Consider the following 19,036-nt stretch of genomic DNA (forward strand, 5'->3'; position numbering starts at 1 on the left):
AAAATACTGTACTCGGTATTTTGTTTAGTTTCAAAATACTGAGTACAAGAAAGATAACATTTGATGTCTTTGTGAGCCAAACTATAAAATAAGTATTACTTTGTCTCACTTAATATGTTGGTCCTGTTATGGGCAAGGGCATTGGTCAGATGTATCCAGACTCGTAATTATTAAACATGGGAGATCGGTTCCTGTGCCCCTGGAGAAACAAGTACCTAATGAAACCTTACCATCGCCAGTCCAGGTATTTCAATTGCACCTAAAGCACAACTGGTTAAAACAATTTCTAGTCAGGGTGTCAAATAACTTGAGACTGTAATAGTCTTTGGGAGGAAGATTTTGTTGAATTTAAATAAAAGCATAAAAAAAATGGTTTTACTTGCTGTTGCCTCCAGGCTGTGGTGTAACCTTCTACCAAAGTCGCATCTGGATTTTTCCACTTGATGCTTTTGGAAACAGTACCGGGTTTTTTCTTAGACTTTTGTATTTGTCTATTTCAACTTTGAAAACTGTTAAATTGCTTTGTCACTTTATAAAATTGCCGTATCAAATGTCACTTGTCAGGAGCTTGCTTATTCTTTTATTGGGTGCAAAAATACATCAGTTATCATAACAGACAGTTGCAGAATTTCATGTGGTTAAAGTTTGCAGAACACAAACACATTTTCGGCATTTCTGCGCTGTCATGAAAGTGTGCTACAAAAGCTGACAGAAAGTCTAAAGTCTCCACTCGCAAAAAAAGCACATATGGTTTTCACAAAAGGCCATTCACCAGTTCAACAGAGCATTTGTAGCATTCTTGCCGTTTTGCATGACTGCGTCTGATAAGTTATTTGCAGATAGAACAAGAACAGACAGTTTCAACAGGAAAAAAACAAATTCTTATCTTTACAATAAAAAGCATCGCTAACAGAAACGTTCAAAAGTAAGAGTTCACAACAGGATTTAATTTATTAAATTTTTCAGCATTTGGTGTTAATACATGTTTAATTTTGTTGATTTTAATCAGATGAAAACTTCTATTTTAATATTTAATCCAGAACTCTAGGAAAATTAGGCTTTTATCAAGAGATGTCCAGAGATCAGAATCAAGACAATTGTTTTTTTCAACTCACTGATATTGAGCCGTTCAAATACTGAAAAACTGATATTTTTTGGGGGGTGTGTATTTATCTAAAGTGTGCTCTGCACTAAACCATAAACTATTTCTGATTATAAAAAAAAGTCACAAATTCTGGTCACATATTTTTTGATTCACAAACTGAAGTAATCGCGTGCAGGAATTCCTTCATTTTCCGTTTGATTCACAACTAGTGCCTTGATCAAAAAAACCTGCAGCACATTTTATTATTTTATATTTTCTGTGTGTTAAAATTCTTCAAAGAAATCTTAGGATTTATGAAACTGCTGATTGGTGAGTCAGACCTCAAAGAAAACTGCAACTCAAAAAGGCTAGCTGAAGCATCTTTAGTTTTTTTTTTTCTTTACATTCCTTCTAGTTCATCAGGGAAAAGAAGGGTCCTTAAAAACTGTCCATTTCAACATTAACAACAAATTTGAAGCTCCAAAAACTATTAGTTTTATTCATTATTGATGTCAAAATACATTAGATACACTCCATTCTATTTAAAAATATATATCAGTTGATCAAAACCTTTATATCTGTCAACAGTGAGACATTTAGGACCAAGCTCCATTCAAAATGTCTGTAGAGTGCTGCTCCCGTCTCACACAGCCCCTACATTTGAATGTTTTATCATTAATAACACACTTACAGAAACATCAGGAGATCAGGAGCACTCAATACTGCATTCATTCATAAACTTGGATAATTACAACCCACATGGGGAGTTAGGGATTGTCCTTGAGGGCCAGACCAAGTCCCTGTCCTCGCCGAGTGGTCAGCTGGCGTCCACAGCTCTGTCATTTAGCCAGGACTGGGCAGCTGTCTGAGGCCGCTGTTAACCTGGGCAGAGACCAGCCCGTTCAGAAAGCTGTTCGCGAGCATGGCAGCTGCTCAAAGGGCAATGAGGTATTAAGCATAGATTTGCAAGAATAAAAAATGTCCTCCCTCTTTCCCTCATAAGCTTCTGGTCTGTTTTACACGCAAGACAAGCCATAAGCACAGAAACGTACACGCACACACACACACACACACACACACACACACACACACACACGGTGTTATGTAATGTTGGCAGCACGCTGCATCGGCCTGTTTTGACGCAGCATACTCACTGTGCATGTTGACAGAAAGCATGCACTGCTCAGATTCATGCATATTATTCTGGACAATAGTGAGGTTCAAACTCATAAGCATCCGCCTCATTTTGGTATTTACTTCGGCGTCTCGCTGCTTTTCGAACAGCCAAAAAAAAAAGAAAAAACTCAGAACATTTGGTGCTAGACCACAGTTTTCTGCAGCACATCAAAGCCTATTTGAGCTCACATTCAACAAGGGAAACAGTGCAGTGTTGTCAAAATAAGAAACAGAACCACCGTGAGATGTTCTCAAAGAGTTGTCAAATGACAAGTAAGCTTACGAATGAAAAATAAAAAACAAGACAACAGCAGGTCATATCTTAACAGCAGACAGATTAAACAGCATTCAGTGTCTTCCTCTGCAGAGAGAATCAATTCGAAGTATCCCAGAATGTCTTCGGGGTTCAAATTTGATGAGCACGTGATCTTTTAAATCCAATAAACACCGAGCCTTAGAGACCATGGTGGATAGTCCAGTGCTACCCTTAGGGTTAGGCAAAAAATCTGAATATTCAAAATTCAGATCCCTGTGGCCGTGCAGGACTCCTTGAATTTAGTTCTTAGGAATCAAAAGCACGGTCTTCGCAGATTTCGAGAGCGGCTTTACTTGCACCGCCAAACACTTCTACATTGGCGTCAATCCAAGGAACCACGTTCCCCGGCATGTAGGCCGAACAGTTGGCCAAACCCATGATGTCCACCGGCCGTAGTACTCTGTCCCACATGTTGAACTGGCTCAGTTCGCCAACAAAGGCTTGGGTAGCATCAAAACGCCCTCCGACGATGTCCTTATTTGAAAGACAAAACAAAATTTACGTTACATAGATTTTAAGGACAGTATATTAAGTACTACTTCCATAAGGTAAGTATTGACATTGCTTAGCAAATAATTATCTTGTTTTTCTTCCCCGACAATCACCTTCTTTGTTTGTATTTGGGTGGAAGAGATTTCAACATAGGTTCTCAGCCAACCTTACCAGGTCGAGCAAGAGTTTGACTTTCACTTTACTCCAAGCAAAGACGGACGACTGTGAAGCTGAATCAAATGGTGGCGATGGCAGTGAAGATCAACAGAACTTTAACTGGTCTGACTCTTCAAATTTACTGGTTTAATTACCTTTTCTTCACTTGTAAAAAAAAAAGTCAATTTTAAGATGATGTGCCAGCACTTATCCTGTATAGCTTCATAATAACTTTAGTTGAAATGTTTGCTGAAGATCTTTAATAATGAATTCTGCTCTCGTTTTTCTTACAAACCAATTCTACCTGTTTTATTGTAGCCATATTTCTCATGGAATCCATACAGTGCACTTACAAGTCAAAAACTATTTGCGATAACTTAAAAAAACAAAAAACTGGTAAAAATATGTGATAAAAGAATTTAATTGGAAAGACCAATAATGAGAAAAATTTTGAGTTGCCTATTGTCACCAAAAGTATTGAGCGGTGAAAGCTTGGACGGCAGATTTGACCTAAAATAAATACACTAGGAAAAAAAGAGCAGAACAAACATAAAACTGTCCATGACTTATTGTTATTTATTTGACAATAACACTAAGTCCAGTCAAGAGAGTTTTATTAGTTTGACTAAAAAAGTCTGCCTAGTAACTTAAAGATGCCTTTGTGTCGATCAGCCTCCAATCCCTGTGCAATCTGCAGCAATCTCAATTGAGTTTCTTGGTGAAAAGGAAACCAATATCAACCCCTCTGGCTCTGAACTGGTGCTTCATGAGTATACATTTCTCTGTACACTCCATTCACATGTTCTTTTGAATTTCCTTAAGGACACACATGCAACTTTCTCGGAGTTAATCAATGGAGATTTGCCGTGACGCTTCCCGTGGGGTTTTTTTCCAGCAGTTTATGAGTAGATGAATGACGTTATAGTAAGAGGGCCACAGTAGCGTGAGAAGAGACTCAATGCCTCCTCCCCTGTGCTCCCTGCTCTGTGCCTCTGGCACTCAGGGTGAGGGAGAGCACACAGACGATCCTACCGGTACAAAAACATACACACACTTGTTCTTTACCAACTAAGCCTTCAGGCTCACCTGTTCCTGGCCCAGGATGATCACCCCTCCAGGTTTAATTGGGTGCCAGGGGGCCAGGTTGTCTCCAGTGCCGAGCCGCTCGCCGTCCTGATAAGCCTCCCAGAAGCCGTCTCTGGTCGTCCAGGTGATGCAGATGTGGTGCCAGCGCCCGTCGCTCACTGACAGAGGGAGCTGGGCCACCTGGGTGGAAGATAAGGGCAGAGGAAAGGATAATGTGAGTCACAGGCACAGGTCAAAGGAGAGACGGCGATGACGAGGGGGTCGGGGGAACAGGAAGCAGAACGGGTCGGGAAAGGCATGAGTTAAAATGTGGCATGTTAGAAACAAGGACAGCAATTAGAAGGGTTACAGCTTCAAAAGAAGCAGCTCCCTACAGAGGTTTCTCTGAGCAAGAGAGACATTTAAAATTCAGATTACCTAGGTGACATCAAGAGATAGAACATCCTTCAAAGCAATCAGAATGCTAACAGCAAAACTCTGTCCTCTTATGGGTTCCTGCTTTGTTTGTAGATCAAAGCAAAACAACCAGTTATTTTACCAACCAATGACATCATTGTCTTTTGAGGATTCGGCATTAAGCACGAGATCATGAGTGTGCACTGTAGCTCATTAGCCTTTTTTATTATGAGCCTAAAGGACTGATTCGTAGTCACATATCTCGCAGCAGATGTAGCTCTGGACGCAAAGAGACCTGAGAAAATGGAAGTGATTGAAAATAAAATTCTAGTCACTTGCAATTACGAAGCATACTGACCTCATTAGAGACACCAGGTGGTGTGCTTTCATTAGTGGGACAACAGGGAATACTTCGAGTGTTGTTATAATGTGTCTGTCATGCAGGCAAACCAAGGCTTTTGGATATTAAACTGGAAAATAAATTCTTGTCAAATATTCCTCAATATGAAAGCAATCGTGCCTCATAGTCATAGGACAAACTATGACTCACTCATGTTTAGTTAAATGATTGTATTTTCGAAATATAAAAGATGATGTTTTTGAGTCATTATTTAATAACAATGCTTTTATTTATATAAGGTTTTACGAAAGCTTTCCAAAGCAGAAAACCTTAATAATAACATCTTTGCCTCAGGCCAGCATTGGAAAATTGCTCTAAAAAATTAAAAGGTTGGGGGCTGCATTTAAATGTTATTTGCACCAGGAAAGCAGGGATCATAGTATAATTTTCATGTTCTGTGGGACTTTGAGTTGTTTCTATGTTATGTTATGTTATGTTATGTGTTTCTTTTTTTTGTCAAACAGAATTGCTTGTTCCTTCTCCCACAAATCATCCTCATCTGTAGCCTATTTACTCATCGGTTGCCTAATTTAATCTTTTTCAACTTTGGACTGCAAGTCTACTTCTTAGGATTGTCATTAATTGTTAACCTGATCTTGTCTCTTTCCAATTTGGGTCCAACAGAACAGATGGATTTAACTTTGTGATCCTAAAATCAAAGCCCTACATATCATGACAGAGTCAGCTCTGTCTATGCACCATGGAGAGCAAAACAACCTGACGGTAACTACTGATTGACTCAGCAGTGTGTCTGTTTATTTTAAAAACAGATATTCGTATTCTCAGTGCTCATTGCAGAATTCAATGAAAGACATGCGCACACTTAAAAGGTCTTCCTTTTAATCAAGTTAGGATGGGTCTATGCGCTTCACAAAACTTGTTCATCTTATTTTTTTGCACAAAATCATTCTCGGACAATGAGATTTCTCCTCCTCAGTTCTGCCTATTTTGAGCTCTTTTCAGAATGAGCTGTTTTAGGACCTTTTGTCACTTTTATGCAAATAAGCTGCTGCTGGCCGAATTGCCAACTCAGTGTTTACACTCAGACTTCATGCACGGGAAAATGGCTGCAAGCAAACGCACACTGGTACAACCGTGAATCTTTGACCCTGAGTCAGACCCAGAAGTTTAAGAAGTGGAGCCTCCTGAACAACCATCGAGGATGCAACAAATGGTTTCTGAATGGTAAGTCAACAACAAACACTTGTCTTTTCCTGTAGCCATTGTACAGTGAATACAGCGGTAAAACCAGCTGACCAAACATGTTCATCTTCGGCAATGAAGTGGGAAGAATTCTGCTTCGGTCACTAGGGGCTGGGCTTAGCTGGACTTATCTTAGGTGAGGGGCAGTACCCGCCTATTGTGACTTTATATTTGGAAGGATTTTGTTACTGCTCATTTTCCAGACACCAAAAACATTAACTTATTGCCAGACTTATTGCTCCGATCTTGAAAAATGCTTTAACATTTTACTGCTTCATTGGGAAAGAGGGTTTATAGCAAGGTTGTCAACAATCTGATTGTTTTAATTAGAGACAGTTATTCAACAATTTTCTTCTCCTTTGAATAAATGTACTCAAAATTAAAGTTGAATGTTTAAAGCTTAAGCTCAAGATTATTCTACTACAGTGTTGAAACATAAGATGAATTGGTAACACATTATTTGAAGGGGGTGAATAAGACTGTCATGACACTGTCATAAGCATGACATAACATCTGTCATGAACATGAATAAGTCTTCATGAATATTTTTGACTGTTGTCATAAATATTCATTAACCAATAAATCATTACTGATACAAATTTGTTATAAAAGTATTACTGATTGCACTTTAAAAATTAGGTAACTTTATGTTATTAAAGGTAAAGTTTAAACAGTAACGATTTCTTGGTTAATGTCAACTTTTCATAACAAAGACATTTTGAATAATGTCAACTTTGTATTAAAAGTGTCATAATTTACCGAATGACGCTTTATGACAACAGTCACAAATATTCATGAAGGCTTATTCATGTTCATGACAGGTGTAATGTCATGTTTATGAAAGTGTCATCACAGTCTTATTCACCCCCCTTCAAATAAAGTGTTACCGATGAATTTATTGTATGGGTTTTCCACATCTTTATATCGGTGGTAAGTAACACATTTTTCCACAAAAATCTCTTTTTTTGAGTTAGTAAAAGCAAGAATGAGCAAATCTAGGCAATACCTCTGATGATGTCAACAAAATTGCATCAGCCACAGAGATTTTGAAAATCATTTAAATATTTTTGGGGGAGATTTAGTTTTTTTCTCCTTTGGAAAACAGTCTCAGAAAACTGTTTTTCTGAGACTGTTAGGGATTGGAGCATCAGGCTACACATGCAAAATGGCACAATATTTCTGTGTTCGTTGTGTGCAGGGCTGGAGGAAAAGCATGAGTCTGTTTAAGATTATGGTGGAGGCAACATTAGAGGACATCAACAATCTCCTTGTGCAAAGGGAAGCAAAATCTGGGGGAAGAGGCTGACGTGTAACAAGTAGGACTCTGAACCTGCATAATGACACAAAAATATAACAAGACCACTCTGCACTTTTAAATATTGTTGAGCCAACCTTCCGCTTCCTCTTTAATATGCAGTAAAATGAGCAGCATAAACAATGCAGCTCACTGGACACTGCAAGTAAATTCAACACACGGACGTGCTACTGCACACATGATGCTCAAATTTACTACACTTCATTTAATTTATTTTATTTCCCCAAGTCTTTTCTATTTCCCTTTAAATTTTCCACCATTTTCCAACGGGAACCTTTCATAGAAAGTGGCGTCTTTGCTGTATTTCACAATTTTGGTCTCTATTAACCTCCAAAGCACTGCAGCTTCTCAGTTTCTCTGCCCTTTCTTCCAATCACACGCTCATCCCTTCCACCATCTCTCTCTGATCCAGCTGACGTGAACCCATGTATAATGCATAGTGAGAAGAAAACTGTGGGGAGACCTGCCTGTGCCAATAACACCCAGTGTAAACAAGAGAGTCGGGTAGGAATACCAGTTTGGGATCATATTAACCAAGAATCTGAGCAACTGAGTCTGGGGTTTCAAACTGAGCCATTATGCATAAAACTGAATTAATTCCTGCAGCTTATATCACTGTAGCAATGCAAGTACTTCAAAGCAAATGCCAGAAATTATGCGTGTCCCTTGTCTAACCATATTGAGTGCTGTGATAATTGAAATTGCACTGACTGTATGGCTAGAGTAAGGGATGAAGTCCAAATATAAGGCCATCAAACGTGCACACACAGCAGCCCCTGTTCTCTAATGAATACAGTTATCTCTGGGTTTGAGTGGAATGTGGGTCAGCCATATTAAATGTTTATATGGTACAAATTTTAGTATTCAGAATTAATGCTCAATGATTTCATGTTCAACATGAGCTCGCATGAACCACCTGCTTGTTTCACATTACAGAGACGCAATTTAGAGTACTTATACTTTGTCTATTTTGTTTTCAAATTTTATCAGTGCCATAACTGAACCGACTGTGTTGGCAGGCGAATAACGCAGCATTATTATTAATTTTTTTTATCTTTCTTTACAGAAAATCAGTGATTTCAAAGCCAAGACAGAACTCCTCTCCCTCTGCAAGTTTATTCTTAACTGATAGTTAAAGCTGCCAGGAGATTCTCCTTTAATCCAAGCCACCAGGAGGCACCGATAAGCTCAACAGAGCCTTTTTGCACACTCACTTCAGAAATAGACACGTGAAGTAACTTCTCTTCTTCTTGCTGCCTTGCTTTGGTTTTAATAAATGATGCTTTTAAAGTGAGCTAAAAGTAATTTATTATTAATATATTTTTTTGTATATTTCTGATCCATTAGACTGTAAAATATTTGTATTATTCCTTATGCTTTAAAAATATTTTAAGTAAACTTTTTTTAATGGTGCTCCAGATAATATTTAATCTTTCTGTCAGTATAAAAAATAGTTGAACATCTCTTTCATAGTTGTCTATGTGTTTGAAATATTCTGCAAATGGTCCTTAAAGTGGCACCCAACAGACCCACTGACCCCTTTTGGCTCAGATTGTAAAGTTAACCAGAAAAATAATCAGACAGATCAAAGTAGTGTTTTAGCTTTACTCAAAATGTTTCTTGTGACTCTCGACTTCAAACTGATTTGTAGAGGGAGATAGAGGTTAGAGTGATGGTAAAGAGACCTTCCAGTGTTAGAGATTTGAAGCTCATCAACAAAATACCAGCTAAAGAAATTAGAAGAAGCGTTTTATTGATATAATGCAGCAAAAAAAAAAAATCATTTTAAACCTAAAGCTACCGAGTTGATGAACAATTCTAGGCTTAACCGTGTACGGAAAATGTAAGGAAGAATAAACTCCGCTTCTATTTGTAGACTTACCTTGTCATTGACCAGTAACTCAATAGGATTGTTGCCCCATTCAATCAGAACTATCTCATTGGCCTGTCCAGGCACGCCGTAAGAGAAAGGGGTTCCTATGCCTGGACTGGCGCTGGACTTGAGCCACATGCAGACAGTGAAGGCGTACATCTCCGGCAGGCTCTTCTTAATGCGTCCGTACAGATAGTTGGTGCGCAGAGGGAGGGACACCTTGAAGTCCTCTGGAGACTTAAAGGCATTATTACCTATGAACAGATAAAATATATATATAATTGAGCATAAACATGATTAGCTTTCATCTAATTTTATGCTTAATGTTGATTATTATAAAGCAACATTAATGTGAGAAAAGTAGGGAAGGGCATGTTTATATTGCTCTCTAGTTTTAAATCACAAGTTAGCGTAAAATAATCCTAAAAGTAAATAACAGAACAGTAATACGTACCATTATTAAGTCAAGAAAACAAACTGACAAGCTGGAAAATAAATAATTTTTTTGAGTTCAGACTCTAATGAAACCATCATTTATGCACCAAAAGTGGCATCAAAATATTTCCAAAAATATTGAAAGAATTGTAAATTGTTACTATGGACAGAAACACAACTTTAAGACACTAGTGGATTTTTTTTCCCTTGAACTGTTCAATTTATGTTTCTCTAAAACATTTTTAGCCTATATTTAAGGTTAAGACCATTTTTAGTACCACAACTTAAGATGATGGTTTTGCTTTGCGACTACAATTTTTGCTTGGGATTTCAAACACTCTACATTAGGATGGTGACAAAGTAGAGAATTTATGAATATAATAACTACTCCTTGAACAGATTGAAACCACAATATTAACACCACCACCTTTAAATTAAACAATCTTATCACAAAAATCCAATAGGTTTTAATCCAAAAATAGTATGTCTGGTTTAAACCATTAGTCTAAATTAATGAAATTCATCCTTTGGATTTTTGTAACATTTTATTTGTTATCCTTTTTAGTAGACTTCAATCAGCCTGAGGTTCTTTTAGGGAAAATCTCTCTCTTTTTTTGCAGCCATGTCCACTTTTGTTTGTTCTGTGTCCTTCTGATGTTACATTCATGAACATTAATCAATGTAAGAGAGAGATCTAGTTGTTTTTGATGTTTCCTGCAATTTCTCTGTTACCTCAACAATTTGAAGTGAGTTGCAAACCCAATGAACTTCAGTCATTTATTCACCGAGGTCTCTGTAGACCTAGTTTGATACTAGCTTTTACAGAATGGGTGGAAGTGTCTTAAATGTTTTAATGTATATCTCAGACACTTCCATAATTTGGTATTTTAGTGGCTGAAAACATCTAAAAATTATTTGTAATAAATCCTAATCTTAAATGGAGAACAAGTATAACATGGAAAAGTTGTTTGTTTAACTGGTGCAGTTTTTGAAATTGAACATGCAAATACACATGAACCACAGTATATTGAACAATTAGCATTAAAGTGACGAAGAAGCAGCAAACATTAAAAATCAACAATTTGGCACTTACTGTGCTAAGTTTTGTGTTGTCTCATTATCGAACAATAACCTATCATTAAATTTTATTATTATTACTATTAGCTTATACAGGAAATTACAGCTTTTCCAATGCCTGTTTTATCTTTAACACTATTTTTTAAACCCACATATTATTCACATATTAGTGCAAGTCAATACGCAGCAGTAACCACACAGTGTAACCACATCTCATTTATCTTCCTCTGATATCAATGTCATACCCCATACCATACTATGAAGAAGTATTTTCCATCTTATAGATTGCATTTTTTTTCACTTGCAAATTTAAGCTGAGTAAATAGAGGAGTGTACTTTTTAAAATGATGGTTTAATTCATTAAGCAAACAGAGTTCTCCTAAGTGGCTCCGTGTGTTTCGACCTTGTCTATGTGACAGAATAGTTTTATTTCAGTCATATTAGAGCTTTGTGAAGGATGAACAAATTATTTAAGGTCACACAACTGTAATTCAATTGCATTTAAGACCAGACTTTTGACTAGGTCTGACTTTTTTTGAGCCAGTACCAAAACGCCATACATAAAAATGTCAGATTTTCACATTAGTTCACAGAAATATTGTCCCAAAAGTTTTGAGGGTCATAAAAATGATTTTTTGTCAACATGAGACAGACCTTTGTACGACCTGCTGGTTTAGTTATTGATGAACTCTTAAAGTAATATTTGAAGGCAGCAGATCCTAAAGGTTCAACACTATTCCATGCTTTCTCTAGTCTCAGTTATTTACATATTTCTGCTAATTGATTAATGTCTTGTTTCATGAACAATCACTCGCCACAAATCACAGTCTCATTTGGTCAATCTGAACTCCCATTGTAAATATTTTTACAATATTTCCTGTGAAAAAAAATCTTCAAATTAAATGTGGATGACTTTGTGTTATGACTAATTGAATACCATGAGTGCACAACTACTCTATAACACAATATTAATAAATTCTTGAATTTGATGTTTTAAGATCGGGTTGTTATAGTATCTTTCAACTAATCAACTAAAGATTCACACACACAATCTGCTGTGTAATCTGCTTTCATGCCGGCAAACCAACCAGTTCAAGCAAACTCTACCAAGTCTGCCGAGAAGAGTGGACAACTTTAACCAATCATTCATATAAGTATGCCTGCGTATTTGATACTGAGAGTATAATTCAGGGAAAGTTTACAATGAAAACAAACCCAATTCCTGTTTTTAAAATTCAGTGAGAGTGCGAGCTGTATAACTTATTTCACACTAGAACATCGGCATATCAAATAAATCATCACAAGCATTAAAAAAATGTCAGAAATAATGTTTTTGGGTGCATGATGAGTGAATGTAAACTACTCAGACCCCATAATTTTTGCCTGTTAATCTTTTTTCTCCCTCTCAAGAACAAAAATCTCAAATATCATGTGCATATTAATTTTGTGCAGCATTTCCCATCATGCAGCCTCTCTTAAAAAAAATACTATTCTCCTACAAGGTCAATTTCAAATAAAAAGTGGATGTCTGTGCACATTTCAGAGCAAGTCCAGGGAGGAGAGAAAAATTGGGTTACAAAGCCATTGCAGCAGCTTTATTTGCAGGTAAAATCCTTACCTTTCTATCTCCCAGAAAAACACAATAAATCCCATCCCCGGAACTCACAGCAGGAACCCTCTGACACTGATGTGATGGAAATTGAACTAAACAAAACTCACAAACAGGTTCTGCACTGAGAGGCTTCTGCATCAAGATATGATATTGTACACAAGTTGCTTCTGTGCAACTGAGACATTAACATCAGCTATGAAAACTATCCTTGCCTCAGCCCCTGACCGATTCTGCTAAACCTTGAAGAAACGTCCAGTGAAATGTGAAATAGACTTCTTAAGCATTTTGTTTTTCTTCTGTTGGTGGAAACATTTTCAGTATTTTGACATCTACCATCAAAGAGCAACCCAGGAGGGCGGACGCTTCTTGAATAGTTTTTACACTAATTAAAAACATTTAGCACTTGCTTTCCGAGCCTCACTTTTAAGACCACAGCAGAAAAGCTCTATGAGCAAAAGGAGTGTGATGGGAAATCTTTACATCGTTGAAACATTATTCAGACATTGACTAATCGCTGCTAAATTAGTGAGGCAAAATGTATATATAAATACAAAATTGGCATTAAAATTTGCAGCATTTTTTCACAGCTACCCGATGCATCATGCTTACTCTTCTCGAGCTCCGCGATCCTCTCCATGAGGGAGTTGAGAGCGCTTTCGGTGCGTTGGCGGTGGGCCGCAGTTTCATTGTAGAGCTGGCTCTTCTCCTCCTCCAGCTCAGCTACCTTCCGGAGGAGCTGCGTCTCCAGCGCCCCCAGACGCTGGCGCAGCAGCTCGCGGAGCTCTGGTGGCAGTGGAGTCAGGGCCGAGGCTCCTCCGACTGATGAGTTTGTGCTGGGGAGGCGCAGGCTTTGCTGCTGGGAGGCACACCACAGACAGAGATTAGAGACGGACAGACGTTAAATCCTGCTAGCCGTCAGTGCAGTAGATTGCTGATCAGACAGCTCTGCCATCTTTTTGGCAGCATTGTCTTTGATGCATCAATCTCTAAATGAAGACAGCGCGTCCCTGAAGCTTGTATGGGCGACCTGCCAAACACCCGTGGCTGTGTGCAGGGTATTAAAGGTAGACGTCACCCCGAGTTGACACTACGATGACAGATGGTTTGTTTCTTTTTTTTTCTTTTTTTGGAACATGGGAAATATCATGTGCCCACGCAAGTAAAAAAACTGCCCTCAAATGTCCATTTCAAATATTACTCTGCTAGTAGTCTGGAGCACATCCCAGTCTGATTACTTTTATACAGAAAAATTCAACCATCTAAATGCCTGAGCGTAGCTGTTTGGTCCAGAATGCAACTGCTCATGTATAAACCCAGTACCTTCCAAAAATAGCCATACTGCACCACAGCAGTAGACTTTTGTGTATTTTATTGGGATGTTATGTGATAGATCAACAAACACAAGTGTGTAATGAGTTGAAGGACATCATACATGCTTCCTGCATTCTTTACAAATCGTTTAGCATGCATTTGTATTTAAACTCTTTTGCTGAGATCCTCATACATAAAATCCAGTTCATCCAAGTGCCTGTGCCCTGATCAGGGAAAGATATTGGCAACATTGGCCATATTCCCCAAACATAGCTTCTACTTGGTGTTGACAGCATTACACTATGATTATGCTTTTCTTGAGCAATAGTAAAGGGACGGGTTAGAGCTGAGGAAACAAAATAGAGGACAATCCTGAAAGAAAATGTGTCAGAGGCAGCAAAAGACCAAAGACCAACATGGAGGTTCACCTTGCAGCAACACAACAACTCTAAGAATGCAATTAGAGCTACAATGAATGGGGTACATTACGTCAGTTCAATGCCATGTGTTAGAGCGGCCTAGTCAAAGTAAAGTGCTACCTCCAAATGATTACTTGTGACAAGACTTGAAAGCAGATGCTCCCAGACGTTTTCCACGTGCAAAGCTTTTGGCGGCAGAGACACAAATGCTTGCCACATAGTTCAAATTTTTGTTAGTGAAAAAAACATTTTCTCCCACTTTTCAATGATTTATTGAGGTTAGTGGCCCTGATGTGGCAAAATGTAAAGAAGCGTCAGAGCTGTGCACGTTTTTATCTAACTGAAAATTAGTTAAGTAAGAAACTGACCACTTCTTGTGGAAACATGATGAGTAGTGATAATTAAGGTTCAACCAATCAAGAGTATTTAAAATAGAAAATGAAAATGTTTGGAATTCAGCAAAATATACACGTTCTATGGTAGCATATCCTCAATTTGATTAGCATAGTGGACTTTTATTAAATGTGAGAGGTAAACAATGGTCAAGGCAGCAGAGGGATGGATCAATGATGCAGCATATTGTCCACGATAATAAATTCAGAACACAAGCCTTCTGCTTATTTGTAAATAGTTCTCCAGGTCACCTCATTAGTGGCTGAGCGTGACCCTTGAGCCCTCTGGAAAATATAATGAACAGCAAAACAAGTGAGTAAAGTGCCACAAGCAGCGCAAAAGTCTCAGGTGTGGCATGACAAAAGCGCTCAATTATTTGAATTGGTTTGAACATTTTATTGCTGCAGACCAACTAAAATCTCGGGGAATTAATTTAATCATCTGCTAAGAATAATTAGTCACACTACTGCAAATAAACGAGTGTGTGAATCCCACATAGGACAGGCTCATACATTATTCAAGAATGCGTTGCAATTCCCTCCATTACGTCCAATACTTCACCTTTGACAAGGTGTGTTTTTCTTTTCAATACTACCTCACAGATAAATCTGTCTTAGTGGATGTCGTTGGATCAATAAAAGCATCAAGACGGTACATGCATAAAACCTGATCCTTTGACCTGGTTGGTTTGAGAAGTCCCAAGCACCAGATTAACCCATAACAAGCCATGCAGCAAAGGCATGACTGTTTACAAACCGAGTAGCTGCGTAGTACCTCCAAACCATTAGGGGGCCCCAAGCACCAGCATTCTCACAACTCATGTTTACAAATCCAATGAATGACACACAAGCAGTAACCTAAAATGTGTTGTAGCTCATATATAATGTGGTTCTAAAGAATTCCATTTTAGATCAAGAGTGGCGTTTTTACTTGAAATGCTAATTTATTCCAGCAATTTTATTCAAAAATCATATTTCATTTTACACACCAGTTTATATATTTGAAATGGTTCACTGTTGTTGATTTTGATGAGAGCATGCAGCTGATGAAAACATAAACTCTGAAAATGAATGTGGTCATTAGTGTCACGGAGAAGATTAGTTTGTAAGTCCTAAACTCATTCATTGGTTTAGGTCAGGTGAGTTTGATGGTCAGTCAAGACCATGGTCATTAGCAGTATTAGCTCCCACTGGACCCATCAGCATGGCCATAATGTTTGTAAGTGGAAAGAAGGTTCAAAGAATTTAGAATTTCTAAATGAAATATTAAATGGATATTTCTGGATATGTCCTGGATATTTCGTTGTGTGTTGAATCACTGAATCCAGTGACAATACTTGTTCTTATGAGTCTCCCCTAAGCTACTAAGTGGTCTTTACTCCACAGAAATCTAAAGGATGTTCTACCACATATTTTCCTTCCACTAAGCTTTCAATTAGCATGTCTGGATACAGCATACTGCAGAAACAGCTTATTGTAGCAATTATCGTTTGTGCCTTTGTTATCTGTCAAGTGAGCAATGTGTGGGCCACAACATGGCAATAATATAACGTTTCTTTATTTAAAAACAATTAAAATATGGGTCTTATATAAATTTCTGAGAAACTGATGTTTTAAGGTTTCATTCACTGTAAGCCGTCAAAATGTACGAAAATAAGTGCTGATAATAATATAACACTCGGTTTGTAATGAATCAATATAAAGTCTGAGTTCCACTGAACATAATTACTGAGATAAAGCAACCTTTCAGTTCAATTTACCGTCACGAAGAGCGTGTGATAGAAAGTGTGACAGAAAATGGTGGATTTTTGTGTTATGCTGTTGCACGTTTCTGCAGTCTTACCTCTAAATTCTCCAGCCGACCCTTCAGGGTCTGCATGGTTTTGCCCAGCTGGTCTATAGTCTCACCGGGGTCCCGGGGTAGGTCTCCCATGGTGTTCTTCCCGTACTCCTTCCGTCTGGAGCCCTGACCCCGGGACTTACCCTGCGCCATCTCATCGGCTGCCGCCTCGCAGCGCGCCAGCTTGGAGTTGAGCTCTTTAATAGTTCCCTGTTGGCTCACGATGGTCTCCTTCTGCTGCAGGATAGTCTCCCGAAGCTGGATGATGGTGTTGCGCAGCTCATCCTCCACGGGGCTGCTGCTCTGGACGCGGTTGCCTGTGGGGCCATACCCGCAGCCGGGCTCTGCGCCCGGGGGGATTGCGTTGCACACAAACCGACTACCTGTTACGTCTTGGCTGCTCACCGTTCGCCCGCTGACCAGGTACAAAAGTCCAAAAACTAAAGCCAGCATCTTGGATGAAATGGGAATAACTAATCCCTTTATGAAAAGGAAAGCAAAAATGTTTAACCAAAAAAAAAAAAAAAAAAACACCTGAAATTTTGTTATAAACTTTTTTGCACTGATTTTATGAATTTAGTATAAAAAATTAACACATCCAAAGTTTTACGGGGGAAAAAACACCTAAAATGTATTTAAAGCGATTTGGAGAAGAAGAAAAAAAAAATCCGCAGTGAAACCCCGTAGTATTACTTGTCCATCAACCACATGGTCGGTCCGCTATAATATACACACATACACACAAAGACAACCAAATCTTCCAGCATTTAAAACTCGGTCAATTCAGATTTTGATAAGTCTACTCCAGAGAAAAAAAAAGAAAAAAAAAGAAAAGAAAAACAAAAAAAAAAACAAAGTTGAACCCTGTTGGGTTGGTTATGTCCAGCAATACAATCCTCAGACGGTCGCAGAGAACTCAGCCTGTCTTTCCTCTCCGCTCCGTTGAATTGTCAGTGAGCGGTGCTGAAGAGACAGCGACGGCGCTCAGCAGATTATTATAGGGGAGGTGCGCACAGGCGCTTCCGTTCATCACTTCGTGCGCTCCGGTTTATTCAGCCTCAGCCTGCGTCATCCGCCGAATCCCAGCGGATCCAAGTCATGCCATGACATGCTTTGAGTACATCTCATTGACTATACGTGAGCTCTTTAGATATGTGCTGAAGATGACAGATGTCAAAGAAAAAAAGGACTTCACAAGGTTTTTTTTTGTTTTGTTTTTTTGTTTTGTACCTCGCTCTCCCTCTCTCCCAGCGTTCCTCCGTTTATTCACGATAACAGCTTGACTGAAGAAAAGTGTTGCTTCCTTTCTTTGGTCGCCTTAAAGTACGCAAAGTTTCACATGGAACGTATTTAATTCCTTCTCCCAGTACCTTTGAACATTTTAGGCTGTAAAACAATGTGGTAAGACTTAATGCTAACTGACTGCTGGGGGGATGTGGAGAATCAGTCAGAATACCAAGACCCGGGGTGAAATTTTTTGAAAGAGCTACAGAGATCCCCAGCTCAGATTACATAACTGAAAGCAGCTATTTGAGGAAGAGAATCAATGCTGCAATCCCGAAGACATTTCCAACCCCATTCGCAGAATGGTGATGGCAGCATCATGCTGTGGGTATGCCTTCTTCATTTGATGGCAAGAAGGGTGGAGTTAAATATGAGGCAATACTGGGGAAAGAAACGTGCTTGAGGCTGGAAAAGAACTGAGATTGGGACGGAGGCTCACTTTAGAGAAAGACAACAAGCCTAAATGTAGAAGAAACTGTAAAATCTTTTCAGTGGCATGTTTCGTAATTGAGCTTCATAGATCCTCTCCTTCCACTCTGAATGAGTTGAAGTTGTTTTCGAGCCAATTCTTTCAAAAGAATTGGCTCGAAGGGCAAAGCTGCTAGAGATTTGAAAAGACTTGCAGCAAAATGAGGTTCTATATAGTACTCATATGTGCAAATGGCCACTTTTAGTTGTAAATTGAAACTGTCACATTCTACTTCACAATTATGCAGTTCTTTGCATTCTCAATGAGCAAAATGCTGCTGGTCAGAATAATATGTTATTTAAACTAAAGCTATAATTCAGTCTGGTGACCCACTGAGTTAAACCAAAATATCAATTAGCCAAAATATACAGGTTAAGACTGGAAATGAGACAGTTGTGCAACTTTTGATTTAAAGTAAAACCTTTTTTGTTATTCTGGTGGGGCTGAGGTTCATAATTTTTTTTAAATTTAAATAACAATTTTACCCTGTCCTTTTCACATTACTAAAATAAAATTATATGATCACTTTCACGTGGAAACAATGTTTTCAGTGAAAAATATGTCAGTGTTGTTTGACTGTGGCTCAGTTTTTGTCCTAGGTGTATAAAATCTGAAAGGAAAATAAAGAATCCTTTAGTGCCCATCTTCATCTGTCTGGGAAGTTATTCTGTCACAAATAGAAAATTGAACAGGTAAGAAA

The 19,036-nt window shown here is 38.4% G+C and overlaps 1 protein-coding gene across 2 annotated transcripts; it reads right to left on the bottom strand.

The window, feature by feature from the left end:
• Positions 1-567: 567 nt before the first annotated feature.
• nptx2a (neuronal pentraxin 2a) lies at positions 568-18,670 on the bottom strand. 2 transcript variants are annotated; one of them, XM_008416825.3, is made up of 5 exons: positions 16,587-18,670; positions 13,231-13,474; positions 9,507-9,751; positions 4,311-4,490; positions 568-3,050 (listed from the first exon to the last, which is right to left on the bottom strand). In XM_008416825.3, exons 1-5 carry the CDS (start codon positions 17,034-17,036, stop codon positions 2,823-2,825), a joined length of 1,347 nt encoding a protein of 448 aa, XP_008415047.1. In that variant the 5' UTR covers positions 17,037-18,670; the 3' UTR covers positions 568-2,822. The 2 variants fall into 2 exon arrangements, with proteins under 2 accessions (XP_008415047.1, XP_008415046.1); XM_008416824.3 differs by having other exon boundaries at positions 13,231-13,477; positions 16,587-18,668.
• Between the last annotated feature and the right edge of the window lie 366 nt (positions 18,671-19,036).

This window comes from Poecilia reticulata, chromosome 8 (genome assembly GCF_904066995.2).
Source record: "Poecilia reticulata chromosome 8, P_reticulata-male-v2, whole genome shotgun sequence".
NCBI classification, from domain to species: Eukaryota; Metazoa; Chordata; class Actinopteri; order Cyprinodontiformes; family Poeciliidae; genus Poecilia; species Poecilia reticulata.